This window comes from Theropithecus gelada, chromosome 19, assembly GCF_003255815.1.
Source record: "Theropithecus gelada isolate Dixy chromosome 19, Tgel_1.0, whole genome shotgun sequence".
NCBI lineage: Eukaryota > Metazoa > Chordata > Mammalia > Primates > Cercopithecidae > Theropithecus > Theropithecus gelada.
The window spans coordinates 55,932,716-55,951,551 of NC_037687.1; the positions used below are offsets into that span (position 1 = coordinate 55,932,716).

Here is an 18,836-nt window from a genome sequence, read left to right on the forward strand (position 1 = left end):
ATGCTATTTTTACACAAAATAAAACTACTGTAATCCAAGTTTAGAAGCAAAGAATAGCCTTACGTTGCTAAATTATATAAATATTTAGCAGAATATGGTCAGAGCCTCATATATAAAACAAATATTTGGGGAATAAATTATGTTATTATTTAGATATAGGCTGACAAAAGTGGTTGAAAATTCTATAATTCCTTTTTGCCTGCCTGCATATTCATTATCTAATTTAATTCAGGAACAACATGTAAATTCTAGTATATTGCCCTACATGTCAGAATGTAAAATTACAGACACATTTGAAGTAGAAAACAGAATGTAAAAATTTATATGGAGAGTGACATTAATAAGATAAAAAAATAAAAGGTGACCTATTTGCTTATCCCCTGACAGCAAGAAAATGTGTCACCCATTCCTCACAAAAATGCTTTTATGAGAGAACGAGGCATCATGGTTCACACCTGTAATGACAACTACATGGTACATTACAGTTGAAGAATTGCTTGAGGTCAAAATATTAAGATTTGCCTGGATTATGCAGCAAGACCTCATCTAAAAGAAAAAGTGCCTTTAAGAGAGCTCTGAGATCCAGGAAAGGAGTTGTGAAACTCTCCTAAAGCCCAAGATTCAAGGTAATTCTGTTTAGAAGGCAGGCCCCCATTCGGGCTGCAAACTACATGCAAACTACTGTTTTTGGCTACAGACAAGAAAGTGCTCCACCTAACTTGGTTCCACTGAGAATTTTAAACTTAATTCTGTAACCAGCCCAAACTCTTCACAGCCACAGTCTTGGGGGCCAGCAGTGGGGAGCAGGGCGGGGGGGGCTGCCCTCCCAGAGGCCTGGAGGAAAACCTCCATTTATAGCCATGATGGCAGGCCTCAGACCTTGGCCTTCACTGTGGTCCCTGAAGCAGTTTCATGCCTCCAGTTCCAGCTTCCCTAGCCACAGTTCATGGCCAGTTCTGCCTATTTAGAAATCCAAAGTGACCTGGGAAAATCCTCTCCTGTACTGGGTGAAAGCCATGCTCATCCACATCCTGATATAAAAAACACCATATACAGACCTGACTGCAGAAACCTGCCCTTGGGTCTGCCCAGCAGAGCAAAGTCCTGAAGGATATTCACTCTGTCTGAAATTTAAATGAGAATTACAACTATCCAAACCCAATTTAAGCAGACAACTAAAAGTGAACTCTTGTGCAAACCCAGCAGACTTAAAACCAAGCTACAACCCCTCTTCACTACAAGCCCAGAGGGCATTCTATCACCCTGGGGGTACAACAAAAACAGATTTTTAGTTTCTGAAACCAGTTTATAAAATCCTGAAGAGGTGTTTGCTCCTTCAAATTTACAGACACCAATGCAAAACTATTGTTTCTTGCTGTCAGTGCTTCTATTTTAACATAGCACTGAAAGTATGTGAAAGAAGAAATAGTCAAAAGGAAAATTTAATCACTGAAATTGAAAACCAGTAAGTAAAACGTTGCTGTTTGTAATTATGTAATCTTATATATAAAAAAGTACATTAAAACTTGTTTAAACTAATGAATACACTCAGTTGATTAGCAAAATATGAAATTAACATACAATTATGTTATCATTCCATACACTTAAAACCATCTCTGATAAAATAGAGGAAAAACATTCTTATTTACAATAGCAATAAAATAATCAATTTTAGAGCAAATATAACCAAGGAGTTCATACGTCTTTTAAGTGAAAGATGTATCAATAAAAAAAATTAGAGAGGACACAAATTTAAAACTATTTTATTTCTATTGAAAGAATAAGGATTGTGAAACTGCCATATTATCTAAGGTGATCTCTAGATTCAATAAACTCTGTATCAAAATTCCAGTTATTTTTTAACAGTAATGAAAAATACAATCCTAAAATGTACATGAAACTACAATAAATTTTGAATAGCCAAAGCAATCTTGAGGAAAAATAACAAAGCAAAGGACATTATACTTTATAATTTTAAACTATACATATATATATAGAGAGAGAGAGTCTTGCTCTGTCACCCAGGCTAGAGTGCAGTGGCACGATCTCGGCTCACTGCAACCTCCGCCTCCCAGGTTCAAGCGATTCTCCTGCCTCTGCCTCCAGAGTAGCTGGGATTACAGGCGCCCACCAGGCGCCCAGCTAATTTTTTTAATTTTTAGTATAGATGAGCTTTCACCATGTTGGCCAGGCTGGTCTCAAATTCGTGACCTCGTGATTCACCTGCCTTGGCCTCCCAAAATGCTGGGATTACAGGTGTGAGCCACCACCCCCAGCCCAAACTATATTTCAAGACTATAGTAATGAAAACAGGATGCCCGTTGCAGCCAATGGAAATCGGACACAGCAGTAAAGTGAACATGTCAGGTTATAAATGACCCTGTCTCCTTTGTTCAGTGTACTCTCGTGGCAAAACTGCTGGCGAGTGTACCCTTTCTGCAGGAAGTAAAATTGGTCATATTAAATAAACAAAAAAAAGAAAGAAAAAAACAGGATGAAATGAGCAGAAAAACAAACAAACAAAAAACCCAATGAAACAGAAACCACTACTCTCATGCAAAAAGAGAATTTAAAAAATAGTTTAGGCCAGGCACGGTGGCTCCCGCCTGTAATCCCAGCATTTTGGGAGGCTGAGGTGAGTGGATCACCTGAGGTCAGGAGTTTGAGACCAGCCTGGCCAACATGATGAAACTCCTTCTCTACTAGAAATACAAAAAATTAGCCAGGTGTGGTGGCGTGCACCTGCAACCCCAGCTACTCAGGAGCCTGAGGCAGGAGAATCACTTGAACCCGGGAAGCAGAGGTTGCACTGCGCCGAGATCATGCCATTGCACTCCAGCTTGGGCCACAAAAGCAAAACTCCATTTAAAAAAAAAAAAAAATTAACATAGAGTGTCTCAAAATTACGCAGATATCTATCTGTCCACAAAAACAAGAAAAAGTCAGATTGCACGTTCTTTTATATGCCATGAACAGTACTTTGGCTGTCACTGTAAACGTTAAGGAAGATCATTGAAGGGAAAGTAGAATTCTTTGAGATTTTATAAGCATAAGCAGAAGATGCCCCTGTGTGAGAGTATAGTTTTTTTTTAATTTCAGGCTTCCCAGAAACTTATTTCCTTTGGAACGCAGCTTTCCAAATCACTTTAAAGACTGGCTTTCTTCTTGACGTTAGACCTCTCATCCATGTCATCTGTTGTATTTACTCTCACCTACCTGGGGGTTCATCCACCATCTCATGTCGCTTCATATTCCAGGGCTCTTTGTCTTTCTCCAGACAGATGATGAGGTCTGGCTTAGAGACGGCAACACCTGTTTTATTAAAAATAATTAACATGAACCTTGCTCATATTCTCCAATTACCAAGTAATGTGCAAAGTAAAAGGGATATAATAGAATATTCTAATAAATTTATATCATATACTAATTTATAACAGAAATTTTTAAATATTTAGAGAATATTGGCCGGGCGCGGTGGCTCAAGCCTGTAATCCCAGCACTTTGGGAGGCCGAGACGGGTGGATCACGAGGTCAGGAGATCGAGACCATCCTGGTGAACATGGTGAAACCCCGTCTCTACTAAAAAATACAAAAAACTAGCCGGGCGAGGTGGCGGCGCCTGTAGTCCCAGCTACTCGGGAGGCTGAGGCAGGAGAATGGCGTGAACCCGGGAGGCGGAGCTTGCAGTGAGCTGAGATCCGGCCACTGCAACTCCAGCCCGGGAGACAGAGCGAGACTCCGTCTCAAAAAAAAAAAAAAAAAAAATATTTAGAGAATATTTTAATTGTGTAGGTTCTTAATTTCACTGCCTGGTACTACTGAATCCAAAATTGGTAATGGCGCTTAGATTTTAAGCTGTGAATAACAATATTTTATGCCACTAAGCTTCTGAAATTACCACTAATCTAAAGTGAAGGACACAGATCAGCACAGGAATGAGGAAAGTTCAGGTTAAGATGAAACATCTTGAAGAAATTTTTTCTAAACAGACAAATCCCCAGGATTTTCTTGAAAACAGAAATATGAAAGCATAAATTACCAGAAAACACTACGAAAGAAAAATAAAAGCTTTAGTTTATATTAAAAATTTTGTATTAAAGTTATCCTCACCGAGGAAAGCCAGGTTTCTGTAGTTCTCTAACATCACATTCCTATATAAATTCTTCTGTGCAGTGTCCAGGCACTGCCACTCCTCCAGAGAGAATTCTATGGCCACATCCCTAAATGTCAACAGTCCCTGGAAAACACACACAAACACAAATATTTACAAAGTGGCTATGGGCAGAATTTTTCATTTGACTCAAGGTAAAATCAGCAAGTGAACAGAACTGATTCTAACTTATAAGAAGGACTGAAATTATCCAATAAAATAATTGTCAAAACACAAACGTTTTCTAATGTATTCTCTAACTCTGAGAAAAGAGAGTGGCATAATATCCACAAAATCAGTGTGTATATGATACTTGTCTGGATGATAAAGTGTAAAAATGTACTCACATGTACATTTTTGAGTGCTGTATTTACATAATACAGAATGAGTTGTGTATATTTTTCAGATGAAAAAGACATAGCTGTTTATATTTTTCAGACAAAATAAACATGTTGAGTGAGAAGGTACCATTCAAATTTAAATGTGTACAATAAACTGGACATCTCGTTAATGCAGATTATTTTTTCAGGAGATCTGAAATAAAGTCTGAGTTACTGAATCCCTATCAAGCTCACTAGTAATGCAAATGTTTTGGCCCCAAAAGACTATTTTGTCAAATATCCAATAAGTGGAAGAGTCTGTTTTTTTTCAGTTTTTCTGGTCTGTATACAAAGATGAGAGCTTTCATTTACCAACAAAAGATAATGCAAAGACTACCTAAAAAAACTGGCAGCTGCCAATTAAATGTGATGGTTTATGCACCTCGGCTGCATAAAGATACTTAATGATGAAGAGAAAAATAACTCCATACAGAAAAAATCTGTGAGAGCTTATTAAGTGAGTTATTAACATCAACTGCACCAGGACAAGTTTCTATAGTGTGCTGATGCACCCAGGACACAGCATCACTACTGAGATATTGCCCCCACAAAAGTAAACTGCAGTCTGAATTTAACCATAAGAAAATATCATTTTTATGGAAAGTCCAAGATACAGCTATCTTCCATGTTCTACAATTTTTAATAGTGATTTTAAGTAGTCTTTCTTTAGCACCCTAATAAGCAGGTATCTCCTGATAGTTTTTTCATAACTTCCTGGGTAATAAATGCCATCCTGTTTAAATGAGCATTTTCTTAATCGTGTAACGAATGCATAGATGTTGAATACTGTAAGAAATTCTTCTTCAAAAGTTTAGCTTACTTAAGTTTCTTTGCCCTTTTTTTCCTTGCTTTCAAGACGAGACGACTTCTTTACTCTCTGCGTTCCCCCTTCCCTGGTAAACAACCTTTTCCCCAGTTCTTATCTATGCAGTTCACATCCCCCATCTGCTACACACTCTGTGAATTACTCCTCCCATCGCAACGGCTACTTCCGCTGAAACTGATCTTCCTGCCTTCCCACCGATATAATCGCATTCCTGCACTTTTCAAGTTAGCCAACTGGGTTTAGCCAATCGGATGGTGCCGTCCAACTCCAGCCAATGGAGGCAGGACACAGTAAGAAAGACAAGCTGCTTTAGAGGTAATAAAACTCCCCTACTTTCCTTTGTTCCTCATGGCAACCAGACCTATGACCTACAAGGGGCACCCTCCTGCAGCTTAAGCTTTAATTTCCATGTTCGAGTTATTAATTTCGTTTTTGAAACTAAAACTGTTAGAAAAACTCAGCAAAATTACTCAAGCACAGTGTTCATATAACCAAAGAACATTTTAAGGTGCTTACATTTTATACCTCAGTAAGAAAAGCAAAAGTATGTATTCCTTTCAGGCAGTAAATGTATTATTATTTGTATTAAAAATCATGTAGTAAACAAAAAAAGGATGTAGAACAAAGATATTCACTGTCAAAATTTTATCCTGCTAAGAAAAGGAACTGAAGTTTTCAGTAATACACGTAACTCACCAATGATCTACCACATTTTTTTGGGAAATGTATTCATTGTCTACAGCGAAACTGAAGAGAGATTTTTCTTTTTTTCCTTGAGCTACCATTCTAAAAGTGAGATGGAATTCTGTATTAAATCACTCAGCCATAAAAACGCATGCTTGAGAAAATTTCTAAACTCACTGAGAAAGATAAAGTAACAGTTTTCAACAAATAAATTATTAAATTTTTTGAAACTCACCTTTTATGCCCTTTGTAAATATTTTCTTACCTTTCCAGCTCTATTAATAAAATGCAATATACAGTTAAAAAACTGAGGTCAGCTGAGCACAGTGGCTCATGCCTGTAATCACAGCACTTCAGGAGGCCAAGGAAGGTGAGTCACTTGAGGCCAGAAGTTTGACACCAGCCTGGCTAGCGTGGTGAAACTCCATCTCTACTAAAAATAGAAAAACTAGCTGGATATGGTGGTCCACACCTGTAATCTCAGCTACTTGGGAGACTGAAGCATGAGAATCACCCGAAGTGGGGATTTGGAGGTTGCAGTGAGCAGAGATGGCACCACTTTGCTCCAGCCTGGGTGACAGAGGGAAACTCTGCCTTTAAAAAATACATAAACCTTAGGTCAAAATAAGTGAACAAATCCTTTCAAGGCACGTCTTACCCGTGTGTCAAGTCAGGCCATTCGATTAGTTTATTGTCCCATCCCATCCTTCTCACTTATGTGCTCAATAACCCCTCTCAGGAGACTCTGAACTATGCCCCAGTGAATGCCTCAGGCGCATTTTACACCGCAAGTTCTTACACCACCACAATGGAGTCAGTTTTTTGGTTTTTGGTGGTTTTTTGGTCTTTTGGAATGCTGATTTTTTTTTCTAGAAATTTTTTACTATTTTTCTTGCGCTATTTTTCTGACCTCTAAAGGAATCCGGGACGCAGAAATTATTTTTCTCCTCAATGCTTGTATCTATTGGCTGACCAGCAATGTGTCTCCAAGAAATGAAAGTTGGGTTGGGTGAAGACAATATTAATGTCTCAAGGAATTAAGTTTTTTAAAAAAACAAAAGTGCACCAGGAAATGCCTCTTAGCCCCAAGGCATCCATCTGCACACTTGAGAAGCTACACTCAATACCTCAGGTTGTCCTATGAGAGAATATGACCCAGTAGCTGATATTCACTAGACACTCTAGCAGACATAGCCACAGTGGGTATCATTGTTTATCACCATGCAGTACTGAAACCCAGGTCCAAGCAAAAACTGAAGGGTGACTGAAGACATATCACCCTATAAACTTTCCAAAAAAAAAAATCTTGACACAAAAACATTCTGATAAGATATATGTGACTAGGGAAAATAAAAGAAAAAAATACACAGAGATAGTTTACAATAGTGTCAGATTATTCTTTGCTTTATTTTCATAGGAAATATTTACCAAAAAAAAAAAAAAAAAAATCTCTTTAAATGTGCCATCAAATGCTTTGTCAAAAAATAATTAATTCACCAGGCACGGTAGCTCACATGGATAATCCCAGCTCTTTGGGAGGCTGAGGAGGGTGGATCACTTGAAGCCAGAAGTTTGAGACCAGCCTGGCCAGCATAGTGAAACCCCGTCTCTACTAAAAATACAAAAATTAGCCAGGCATGGTGCCAGGCATCTATAATTCCAGCTGCTTGGGAGACTGAGACAAGAGAACCATTTGAGCCCAGGAGGCGGAGGCTGCAGTGAGCCTAGATCATGCCACTGCACTCCAGCCTGGGTAACAGAGTAAGGCTCTGTCTCAAATATTTAAAAAAAAAAAAAATTATTCATTAAAATAGGTATCAATATGTACACTAAAGGACAAATAGTTGATAAAGTTATTTAGGGAGGAGAAACTGGCATTTGGCAATGTCACGAAACTGGAAATTTAGTATCTTACTGCAAGCCAGTCAGGCTGGAGGAATAGGGGATGAGGGGCAGACTTGAGGCCCTGCTTGGGACACTAGTGAAAAATTCAGGGAAAAATCAGTCCCCTGTGGAGTGTGAAAATCATTAATTGGCAGGAAATTAGATTTAGGTAGCTCTATTTCCTGGATTTCTACTTCAAAAAAAAAAAAATCTAAACTGAAGAGCATTTTTTGATAAATTACTACGTTGGCAGAAACGAAATCCAGGCTTAACCAACTATAAACTGCCAATTAAGCTCTGATTACACAACCAGGATATTTCCACCTTGATTGTAAAAATTAAGAAACTAGGACGGGCACAGTGGCTCATGCCTGTAATCCCAAAACTTTGGAAGGCCAAGGTGGGTGGATCACCTGAGGTCAGGAGTTCGAGACCAGCCTGACCAACACGGTGAAACCCCCCCATCTCTGCTAAAAAAAAAAAAAAAAAAAAAAAAAAATTGCCAAATGTGGTGGCGGGCCCCTGTAGTCCCAACTACTAGGGAGGCTGAGGCAGAAAAATCTCTTGAACCCGGGGGGCGGAGGTTGCAGTGAGCCGAGATCACACAACTGCACTTCGGCCTGGGCAACAGAGAGAGAAAACAAAACAACAACAACAACAAAACAACAACAAAATCTACATAACTGTACCTAGCCAATTATGGAATTTGGTTTTCTTTATCATGAAACTTTTAAAAGCCTTTCCTTCCATGGATTACAAATTACAAACCACAGCAAGGTGCTCTAAAATTTTTGAATCACACTTCGATTAAATTATTTAATGTTTTTGCAGTGACGCTCATAAATTTTTAATAGGAAAAAAATGGCCTGAAAACCCCGCGGATCAAAGCTCTTCCCATTGATGAACCCGCACCCCGAGTCAGGATTCTGCCCTGACCTTTCTCCCGTGGTCCCTGCACAATCTGAGAGAGACGCGGGGCTACTGGTGCAGAGCTGCCCAGAGAGGGCTCCAGGCCAGGGCACAGTCACTGCGCAGGGAAGAGACAGGACGCCCGGAGCCCGGCTGTCAGCGCCGCCGCCATCTCATGGCTGAAGGGGGCTGAGGCCGAGCTGAAGGAGAACTCGGGGCGCAGATTGTAAAGCTGATTGCGGGGAGGCCTGAGTCCCGCCACAGCCGCTTCCCAACGGTTCCAGCCAGCCCCGTTCCCTCTCTCGGGATGTCAGACCCGGCACTCTCACCATTTCTAGGCTTCCAGGGGGCAGGTCACAGGGCCACAGAGGCTGCGCCTCTAAAACCAGAAGACACAAAGCAGTGAGGACAAGACCTGAAGCTCCCGCTTCAGTTAGAGACAAAGGCCCCGCCAAATCCCGGAAGCCGCCCTGTTCGCTCCAGCTGTATGCCTGATTGGACAGTTCCCAGGACAGCGTCTCTGCTTGGATAACGTTTAAGACCCCGCCTTCTAAGGCCCCGAGTGACAGAAGATGTCATCAGACGTTGAGCTGAATGAAGAAAGATTGACAGCCTAAGCTTCAGCCTTTTCGGGCGGGGCTTCCTCCCTGAGCTTAACCAGGCCCATCCCAGAGCACGGAAAAATTCTGTCTCTTCTTTGCTGTCTCTTTTTTTCAATGTATTGAATGTGTGAATAATTTTTTTTTTTTTTTTTTTTTTGAGACAAAGTTTCGCTCTTGTTGCCCAGGCTGGAGTGCAATGGGACGATCTCGGCTCACTGCAACCTTCGCCTTCAGGGATCAAGCGATTCTTCTGCCTCAGCCTCCAGAGTAGCTGGGACTACAGGTGCATACCATGACACCCGACTAATTTTTGTTTTTTTGGTAGAGAAGGGGTTTCACCACGTTAACCAGGCTGGTTTCGAACTTCTGACCTCAGGAGATCCACCCGCCTTGACCTCCCAAAATGCTGGGATTACAGGCGTGAGCCACCACGCCTGGCCAACTCGATATTATTCTTAAAGCAAAATTAGGAATGCCTTTATTCCCCAGATGTTGGAATATCTGGGCATTCCTCCATCTGGTTCTGCTTAGTCAACATTATTAATTCGTTTCTTTAACCATAAACATCTAGAGGCTAGGAATGCCTAGTTTGCTGAGAATGCAGCCCAGCAAGTCTCAGCGTCATTTTCCTAGCTCTCTCTCAAAATGGAGTCGCTCTGGTTCAAATGATTCTGACATATTTTTCCCCTTCTTTTACAAGCGGACCCTTAATCCTAAGTGTTGCAGAGAGATTAAGATTCGTCTTCTGTAACTTTTTCAGGCTGATTAGGGGCGATAATATTCCTGCCTAACCATCGGGCTCTCTTGCATTCAGGGTAGAGAGAAACTCAGTCAGACAGTGTTGGTGTGGTGAAGGTCGTTCATAACTTTGAGTTCCAAAGAAAGGTGATATCTGGAAGACTACTAAGTGTCCAATTTAAGAAAGCATTTAGTGAGCTTGTCTTGCATTCCTACACTAAGAGTACAACCACAATATATTCCAGAACAGCAAAATAAAATTAGTAAAATTATTCCAAGTAAACTAAACAGGAAGGCCTTTCAAGAAGTGGGCAGTTGTTGGAACCAAACTGGTATATGGTTGACAGCACGTAAATGGCAGAGATGTATGAGTGCCTAAAACTTTTATGACCTTGGTAATGTTATGTAAATAGTCTGGAGCATACACAAAACATTTGGTTTTGATCAAAGCACAGGTTTCCTTTGGGTCTCTGTTAAAATATCTACATACCCAACAGTTTGTTTGATTATGTAGAGAGGATGAAGTCTGTGCCCACTCAGTAAATAAGTTACTCTCTGCATGATTCCAACTAATACCCAAGAGTAGAATGCCAATCCATATCTTTATGTTACCCATCCCTTTCATTTCTTCTGAACAAGAGTTGGAGGTCACTGGCTCATGGGGATAAACAGGATCAGTCTCTTGTGTACAGCTGGCCTGTAGGACTTCATAAAAGGCAGGTTTAATTCGAGTTAAGTGGACCCAGCTATTTATTCCCAGAATTTTAACTGCAGTTGGGGTACTATAGAGAACTTGATAGGATCCCTTCCACTTTGGGGAAAGTTGATCTGCTGGGGATCCTTCTTTCCAAGTTTTTAATAGGACCCAATTTCCTGGCTGGGTTGTAACAAGATTATATTCCTTAGTTGGGGAAGGGAGTCTTTGATTTCCATATTCAGAGTGTGTTTTGTACTTGTCACATAATTCTATAGCTTGAAAGTATCTGTGTCTACTAGAAGGTATGTAGCTAAAAAAGGCCTTCCATACATTATTTCAAAAGAGCTGAGCTGCAGATTTCCCTTAGAGGCCACTGGAATCTGTAGTAAGGCTACAGATAGTAAACACAGCCAGGTCTTTGATGTTTCTTGGCATAGCATAGCAAGAGTCCTTTTTTGAGTTTGATTAGCAATTTTTACTTTCACTGAAGACTGTGGCCTTCACACTGAGTGAAAGCAGTACTAAATTTCTAGGGCTCAAGATATGTTTTGTGTATTTGTCACTGTGAAAGATATATCGGCCATTATCTCTATGTAAACTCTTCAACAGCCCAAATATAGGAATTATTTTATTTCTTTTCTTTTCTTTTCTTTTCTTTCTCTCTCTCTCTGTCTCTCTTTTTCTTTCTTTCTGGCAAAGGAGTTTCACTCTTGTCGTCCAGGCTGGAGTGAAGTGACATGCTCTAAGCTCAGTGCAACCTCTGCCTCTCAGGTTCAAGCGATTCTCCTGCTTCAGCCTCCCAAGTAGCTGGGATTAGACATGCCCACCAGCACACCTGGCTAATTTTTTGTATTTTTAGTAGAGATGGGGGTTTCATCATGTTAGCCAGGCTGGTCTTCAACTCCTGACCTCAGGTGATCCACCCAACTCGGCCTCCCAAAGTGCAGGGATTACAGGCATGAGCCACCTCACCCAGAGGCGTAATTATTTCTTTTAGTAGGAGTTTGGGAATCTCAATTGCCTTTTCAGATTGGTTAGGAAAAGCCTCAATCCAAACAGTAAAAGTGTCAATGAATACTAATAAATATTTAAACCCTTTACATGGGGGCATCTAAGTATAGTCTATTTGCCAATCTTCACCAGGGTACGTTCTTCTATGCTGAACAGGCCTTACTAAAGGAGGAGATAAACATTGGTCATTTGGGTTATTTCAGGCACGGGGTTCACAGGCTCGAGTAACCTAGTTTACTGCTTTAAGTAATCCTTTTTCTATAAAAAGCCAAGACATTATTTGAAACAGGAAATCTCTTCCCAAATGGGTAGAGTCATGCAAATGTTTAACTATTTTTCATTGATTAGCACCTCATGTGAACAGTTTATCAGGAGTGTCTGGGAAAATGCGTGCTATTTCAATAAGCCTCCCATTGTCATCCACTGGTGTGCTTTAGCTTCTATGACTCCTTGTACTTGGTGTGGTTTAAACTTCCAGGTGTTATTGTAAAGCCAGTTTATTGGATTCATCTACAAAAGAGAAGTTGGTGCAACTGCCTGGAGTCATCCAGGCATGATAAGAAAGTTGTGTAAGAAAACCAAGGTCTCTGAAAAACAGCATAGAGAATAGGTAAAATGGCATCTATGGGCTTGTCATTCTACCCCTGTGGCCATACAGTTTTGGGGCAACAGAGACTCATTATAATGGGTCAAAACAGAGTAAGCTGTCCAGAAGAAAGTTTTTTTTTTTTTTTTGAGACAGAGTCTCGCTCTGTTGCCCAGGCTGGAGTGCAGCGGCACAATCTCAGCTTACTGCAACCTCTGCCTCTCAGATTCAAGTAATTTCCGGACTTTTTTTATTACTATTTTTTATTTTTAGTAGAGATGGGGTTTCACCATGTTGGCCAGGCTACTCTTGAACTCCTGACCTCAAGTGATCCTCCCACCTTGGCCTCCCAAAGTGCTAGGATTACAGGCGTGAGTCACTGTGCCTGGCGAAAGTTAATATTCTTGCCTGCCATGGCAAAGGTTACCGAGTCTTCTCCAGATATATGGCTAGTTGTCTGATGGAAGCTGTGGCAGAAGGTCTCAGGCCCCGTCATTCTTGGGCACTTGCCTGGCTGTTTCACTCATCATTAATTTGGGTGCCAACAGCTCTCTTCAGAACACTGGATTAGGGCTGGGCGCGGTGGCTCACGCCTGTAATCCCAGCACTTTGGGAGGCCGAGGCGGGTGGATCACAAGATCAGGAGATCGAGACCATCCTGGCTAACACAGTGAAACCCCGTCTCCACTAAAAATACAAAAAATTAGCTGGGCGTGGTGGCGGGTGCCTGTAGTCCCAGCTACTCGGGAGGCTGAGGCAGGAGAATGGCGTGAACCCGGGAGGCAGAGCTTGCAGTGAGCCAAGATCGCACCACTGCACTCCAGCCTGGGTGACAGAGCAAGACTCCGTCTCTAAAAAAAAAAAAACAGAAAAAAAAAAAAAGAACACTGGATTATCCCTCTTCCAATAGTCTGTTTTCTTACAGTGTGCACACTGATTTATGCCCAAAGCACAATGACTCAGATGCCCAGCTTTGGGCTTTTCACGTTTCAGCTTCCCTTGTTCAAGCCAAGACCTAGGAGGGCAACCTCACATGGGAGGTTAGCTTAAGGTTGCAACCAACAGCTGCACCTTGTGGAGGTCCTTCTTCCTCTTTCTCCTTCCTCCACTTTGTCCCTGTTATTAAAAACTAAAAATGCCATATCCAAAGCTGTTCCTTAGAAGTTTTGGGACCCATAGCTGCTTTTACTACTTTTCTGTGGATATCAGGGGTAGACTGGGTTATAAAATGGACTCCCAGAAGGATTTATCTTTACCTTGAGGCAGGATCAGTGTTAGTATATTTCCTGATCGACTCAACTAAACGCTATTGAAACAAAGCTGGATTCTCATCTTTGCCCTGAGAAACTTCCTTAACCTTTTCATTGTTAACAGGATTTTTCTTACATTTCTTCATCTCTTCCAACAAACAAGTGACCATATGATCTCTTCTCCCAAGTCCTCTCTGCCCTTTGATATTCCACTCTAGATCTTGATCTGGAACTGCTATACCTCCAGTCTGATATATATTATGGTTCAGGCTGCAAGCCAATAATGCATCTGCATGGATCCTAGCTTCCCCAAAATGCATTGTTTCTCTTCCACTGTACAACAGAGACAACAAAACATACAGATCCTGCCAAGATAAAGTATAGGCCAGAGTTAACTTTTCAAACTCATCTATGAATTTTTCTTGATCTTCAGAGAAATAATCAAACTTGTCTATTATAGAGCCAAACCAGACAGAGAAAAGGGTCCATGTCCTCTCACAGTGCCTTCTTCCCCATTTGCAACCTAAGTGGACAGAGATTTCCCTTTGGAGGTTGATAGGCAGCTCCATTATGAGTAGTACCCACTGGGCTCCATTCTTCAGGGTGTGGTGGGTGTAGAGAGGGACTAGAAGGGTAAGGTGGAGGGACAAAGTGTTCTCAATAGAACTTTCAGGTGGACTAGGGGCAGAAAGGACTGACACATCTGAACCTTCAGACCTGACAGAAAGAGGTTCCACTTCACCTAAAAATGCCTGCTGAACCAAGTGGCAGGGGGGTTGTCATAAAGGATCATCTTGTATGTCCAACTCTTTTTCTTCTATTTCCCTCATGAAACATGCCCATGCCTGCTGCAGGGTTTCATTCTGACTGAGCAGCAAAAATGCTTGAACTTACGATATTTTATCCCATTTTCCCTACCACGTACAGAACAAATCAAGTTGAATTACTGTATAAGTACTCATTAGAGGCATTTTTTTCTTGTATCATTCTGAAGTTATTGCTGATTTTCCATGCTTATCATCTTTAAGAAAGCGCACACTCTTAACCCAATCTGTAATCCCTGATCCTGAGGTTTTGGTAACCTGATGTTTCTGTTTTGTTGTAGACAGTCCTGAAGATGAGTTTTCACCCCAGATAACGAATGACAAAAGGCCAAGATGTGGTTGATACAGCTGGTGAGAGACATTGGGTGAGGAAAGACCAGGCTCTCCAAGCATTCAGACACACCTGTGCAACTGTCCTTGCAATTAGGAGCCAGGCCCCAATGAGCTTCTCACCACATGTGTCTTTGAACTTTCTAGGTCATGCTGTTGATTAGTTTCCTGTACTGAGCAGGTAGCTTATAGTCGGAGTATTTACAACCAGGAGAATGTTCCAGGCCAGACCTGAGTCAACTTAAGATAATCAAAAGGTTAAAATGTAATCTGAAATATATTTACTCAAGGTCAGATATTGAGGATGGCCACCAGGAGGACAGGTTTAAGTTGCCCTGAATATATGTTTCAATTAACAGCGATTGAAAGTGAGTCTTTTCAAAAAAGTGAGAAGGCAATCCCTAAGTTGTTTACCAAGAATTCATATTTAAATGCATAAGCTATTGATTGGCTACATATATTCTTTTGTTTTAGAAATTCCAGAATAAAGAGATAATGGGTGAGACTGCTAGTCAGAAACAAAATGTCTTTAAACAACTGTCCCTAATCCCAGCACTTTGGGAGGCCAAAGTGGGTGGATCACCTGAGGTCAACACTTCAAGACCAGTCTGACCAACATGGTGAAACCCCATCTCTACTAAAACTACATAAAAAAGAAAAAAATTAGCCAGGCCTAGTGGCGTACACCTATAATCCCACCTACTCTGGAGACTGAAGAAGGAGAATCGATTGAACCCAGCAGGTATAGGTTGCAGTGGGCTGAGACTGTGCCATTGCACTCCAGCCTGGGCAACAGTGCAAGACTCCATCTCAAAAAAAAAAAAAAAAAAAGAAAGAAAGAAAAGAAAAGAAGAGTCACTATGTTGACTCTGGGGTCATGAACACATATGACAGTCAGAATTTTTACTGTGGACTGCACTCACCTGTGAAATCAGTATCTCTCCAGTGGGCACTGTCCATGTGTCAGGGTAACAGTGCTAACATTTGGTAGGTTGTGCATATGGAAACACAGTCTAACCTGTGTGCTTGGTCCTGTGATGACACTCTCTAAACCATCCAAAGTCTTTATACAAATGTGAAAGAAAAGTAATCCTTTATGACGTTATTATCTAGAGAAGACCCAGGAATATACCCATTTCTCTTAGTTACAAGTGCCAGCATCTCTCCTTTTGGCTGATTCATGGTATTAGTGTCATTATCACAACTGTGAGCTTGGGTAAGGTATATGTCACAACCCAAACTGTGAGTAGAAAGAAAGCAAAAGACTAACATCACCTGGGTGCTGGGTCAGAAATATGTCACAATTTTTCCAGGGCACAGAGTCATATCACCTGGTTGCCTGGCCAGGGTTATGTTACAATTTTCTCCAGAAAGCTGGGCACAAACAGCAAAGACACATTACTTGGGTAATGGGCCCAGCTATATGTCACAATGTTTTCCGCAGTTAAGACCTGGGTACAAGAAAAACACCACCTTGTTGCTGAACCCAGGGGTCTATCACAATCTTCTGTGTGGGCATGATGCAGATGCAAGAGGAAAGTCACACCTCAAAATAATGGATGCAGAGATATGTCACAAGGCCTCTTGTGGGCAGGGCCCAGGCTGGAGCCTCTCACCTACTTGATTTGACCCAGCAATATGTCTTAATACCTAAAACACACAGGGCCAATTTGAAAGAGGAGAGTGATAAGGGCTGGCACAGTGGCTCACACCTATAATCTCAGCACTTTGGGAGGCTGAGGCTGGCAAACCACTTGAGGTCAGGAGTTGGAGACCAGCCTGGCAAACATGGCAAAACCCCATCTCTACTAAAAATACAAAACTTAGCTGGGTGTGGTAGCACACACCTGCAATCCCAGCTACTCGGGAGGCTGAGGCAGGAGAATCACTTGAACCTGGGAGATGGAGGTTGCAGTGAGCCATGATCACACCACTGCACTCCAGCCTGGGATACAAAGTGAGACATCTCAAAAAAAAAAAAAAAAAAGAAAGAAAGAAAGAAAAGAAAAAAGAAAAAAGAGAGTGATACAACCAGATGCTGGGTCCAGTGATAGGTCACAATCCTGCCTTTATACAGGGCTCAGCTAGAAAAAGAGAGTTACATCACTTAGGTGATAAACAAAATATGTCATAATTCCCCTATTAGAATGGCTCATGTGGGAGAGTTAGATCACCTAGGTGTTGGACCCAGCCATACACAGTTTTTAATATACACAATATACAATTTGTATATTGAAATGTGGCTGGGCCCAACACCGTGTGAGACTTGAAATATGCCCTTTTTGGACAGAGCCCAAGCACTAGAAGAGAGTAACATCACCTTATTGCTAGGTCAAAAAAATATGGGACCATACTTCCTGAAAAACGAAGAGCCCATGCAGCAGTCTACCTAAATTAGAACTTCAGAGATATGTCAAAACACCCTATGTGGGCAAGGCTCATGTAGAAGAGAAAAGTCATAACCTAGGGCCTTCACCTAGTTATATGTCACAATCACCCCAGTGGGCAATGCCCAGGCATGGGAAAAATATTATGTAAATGCATAGATGAGTGATCTGTCATAATCCTCACTGTTGACAGGTCTGAGACAAAAATAAAAAGTCATATAATCTAGTTTAGTGGGCCAAGGACATTCACTATGCCCTCTGTGGACAGGTATGAGACAGAAAAATTACATCACCTGTGAAATGTCACTAGGGATTAGTCACTCTGGCTTCTGTGGTCTGGGCCCAGATAGGAGAAAAGAGAAACATTACATAGGTGCTTGGCCCCGATATGTTACAATGTCTCCTAGGGAAAAGCCCGTGTAAAAGTAGAGAGTAACATCAAATAGATGGGTCCAGGAATATGGCAAAATGCCTCCTGTAGCCGGGGTCTGGGTAGGAGATTCATATCTCCTGGGTGTTAGACCCAGCAATATGTTACAGTAGCCAATGTGGGCAGGGCACAGAAAGGACAAGCACATTACCTGGGTGCAGGGACAAGTGATATGTCACAATGCCCTCTTTGGCAGTACCAAGGCATAAGTATAGAGTCACATCATCTACATACTGGTTCTAACAATATGTCCCAATCCCATCTGTGTGCTGGGCCCAGGCAGGAGAGTCAAATCACTCAGGTTATGAACAGAGACGTGTGTCACAATCACATATGCAAAAAGGCTCAGGGATAACATGAATAATTTTTCACATATTCCCATTCTAGATATGAGAGTCAAGACCATTTGGAGATTGGGTCTAAGTACACAAACCACAATCTCAATGTGGATGAATTCATGAATAAGAGCCTCATTCTCTCCTTCAGACTGTGTCTCTCAGTAAACTCCATTGTTTCACAGGTGTGCTGAATCTTGATCTGAGTCACCAGCTGTGGACCAGATCCACATATGAGAGTCAATTTTGCAACTTTCTACTGCCTCCAGGGATGAGATTCAGAACTTCAGAATAAGACTGTGTTTCTCTAAAAGGATGACATATTTATGGTTGACTGGTTGCGAATACCAGTATCACAATGTCACCTGTGTGCTGGACCATGTAAGGGTCTTTATTGAGGGTATGTGAGGGCTTTATTGCTGGGTCTGTCCCACAGACCCTGGTTGATGGATGAAATGAGTACTCAGACACAGGTATGCAGTGTAAGAGCAGCTAAGGGACTGCCTGGCTGTATTGGACAGAGTGCAGCACCAAGAAGCTGGAGCTGCTTTCTTTTATTCAGTGCAGGCACAATGCTGAAAACCTGAAGCCAATACAACCTGCAGGTAATTAACATTTATTGTTCCCCTTTCAAGGAATGTCATGTGTGCAAATGATCAAAGGTCAGTTCCTGGTCAACATAAATGAACAAGCCTGTTTAAGATAAATTTCCCCATATTCCCTTGTATTTACTCCTCACCCCCTGACTCAAGGTTATAGAACAGTTTGCCTTCAGCTATTCTGCCCCAGGGCTCTCCAGGACCTTCCAAACTT

The 18,836-nt window shown here is 41.5% G+C and overlaps 1 protein-coding gene across 4 annotated transcripts in view; it reads right to left on the reverse strand.

Moving 5' to 3' along the window:
* Window positions 1–18,836, reverse strand: part of LOC112612057 (zinc finger protein 726) — a 163,806-nt gene that overhangs the window by 15,029 nt on the left and 129,941 nt on the right. For 2 of the 4 annotated variants that reach the window (XM_025366113.1, XM_025366115.1), the window contains exons 1-3: window positions 9,163–9,274; window positions 4,111–4,237; window positions 3,217–3,312 (exon numbers count right to left, since the gene is read on the reverse strand). In XM_025366113.1, the coding sequence (XP_025221898.1) occupies window positions 3,217–3,312; window positions 4,111–4,237; window positions 9,163–9,165 (226 nt within the window). In that variant the 5' untranslated portion in view covers window positions 9,166–9,274. Of the gene's footprint in view, window positions 1–3,216; window positions 3,313–4,110; window positions 4,238–7,078; window positions 7,080–9,162; window positions 9,275–18,836 lie in introns of those variants that run through there. The other 2 variants (XM_025366114.1, XM_025366112.1) reach the window with 2 other exon arrangements.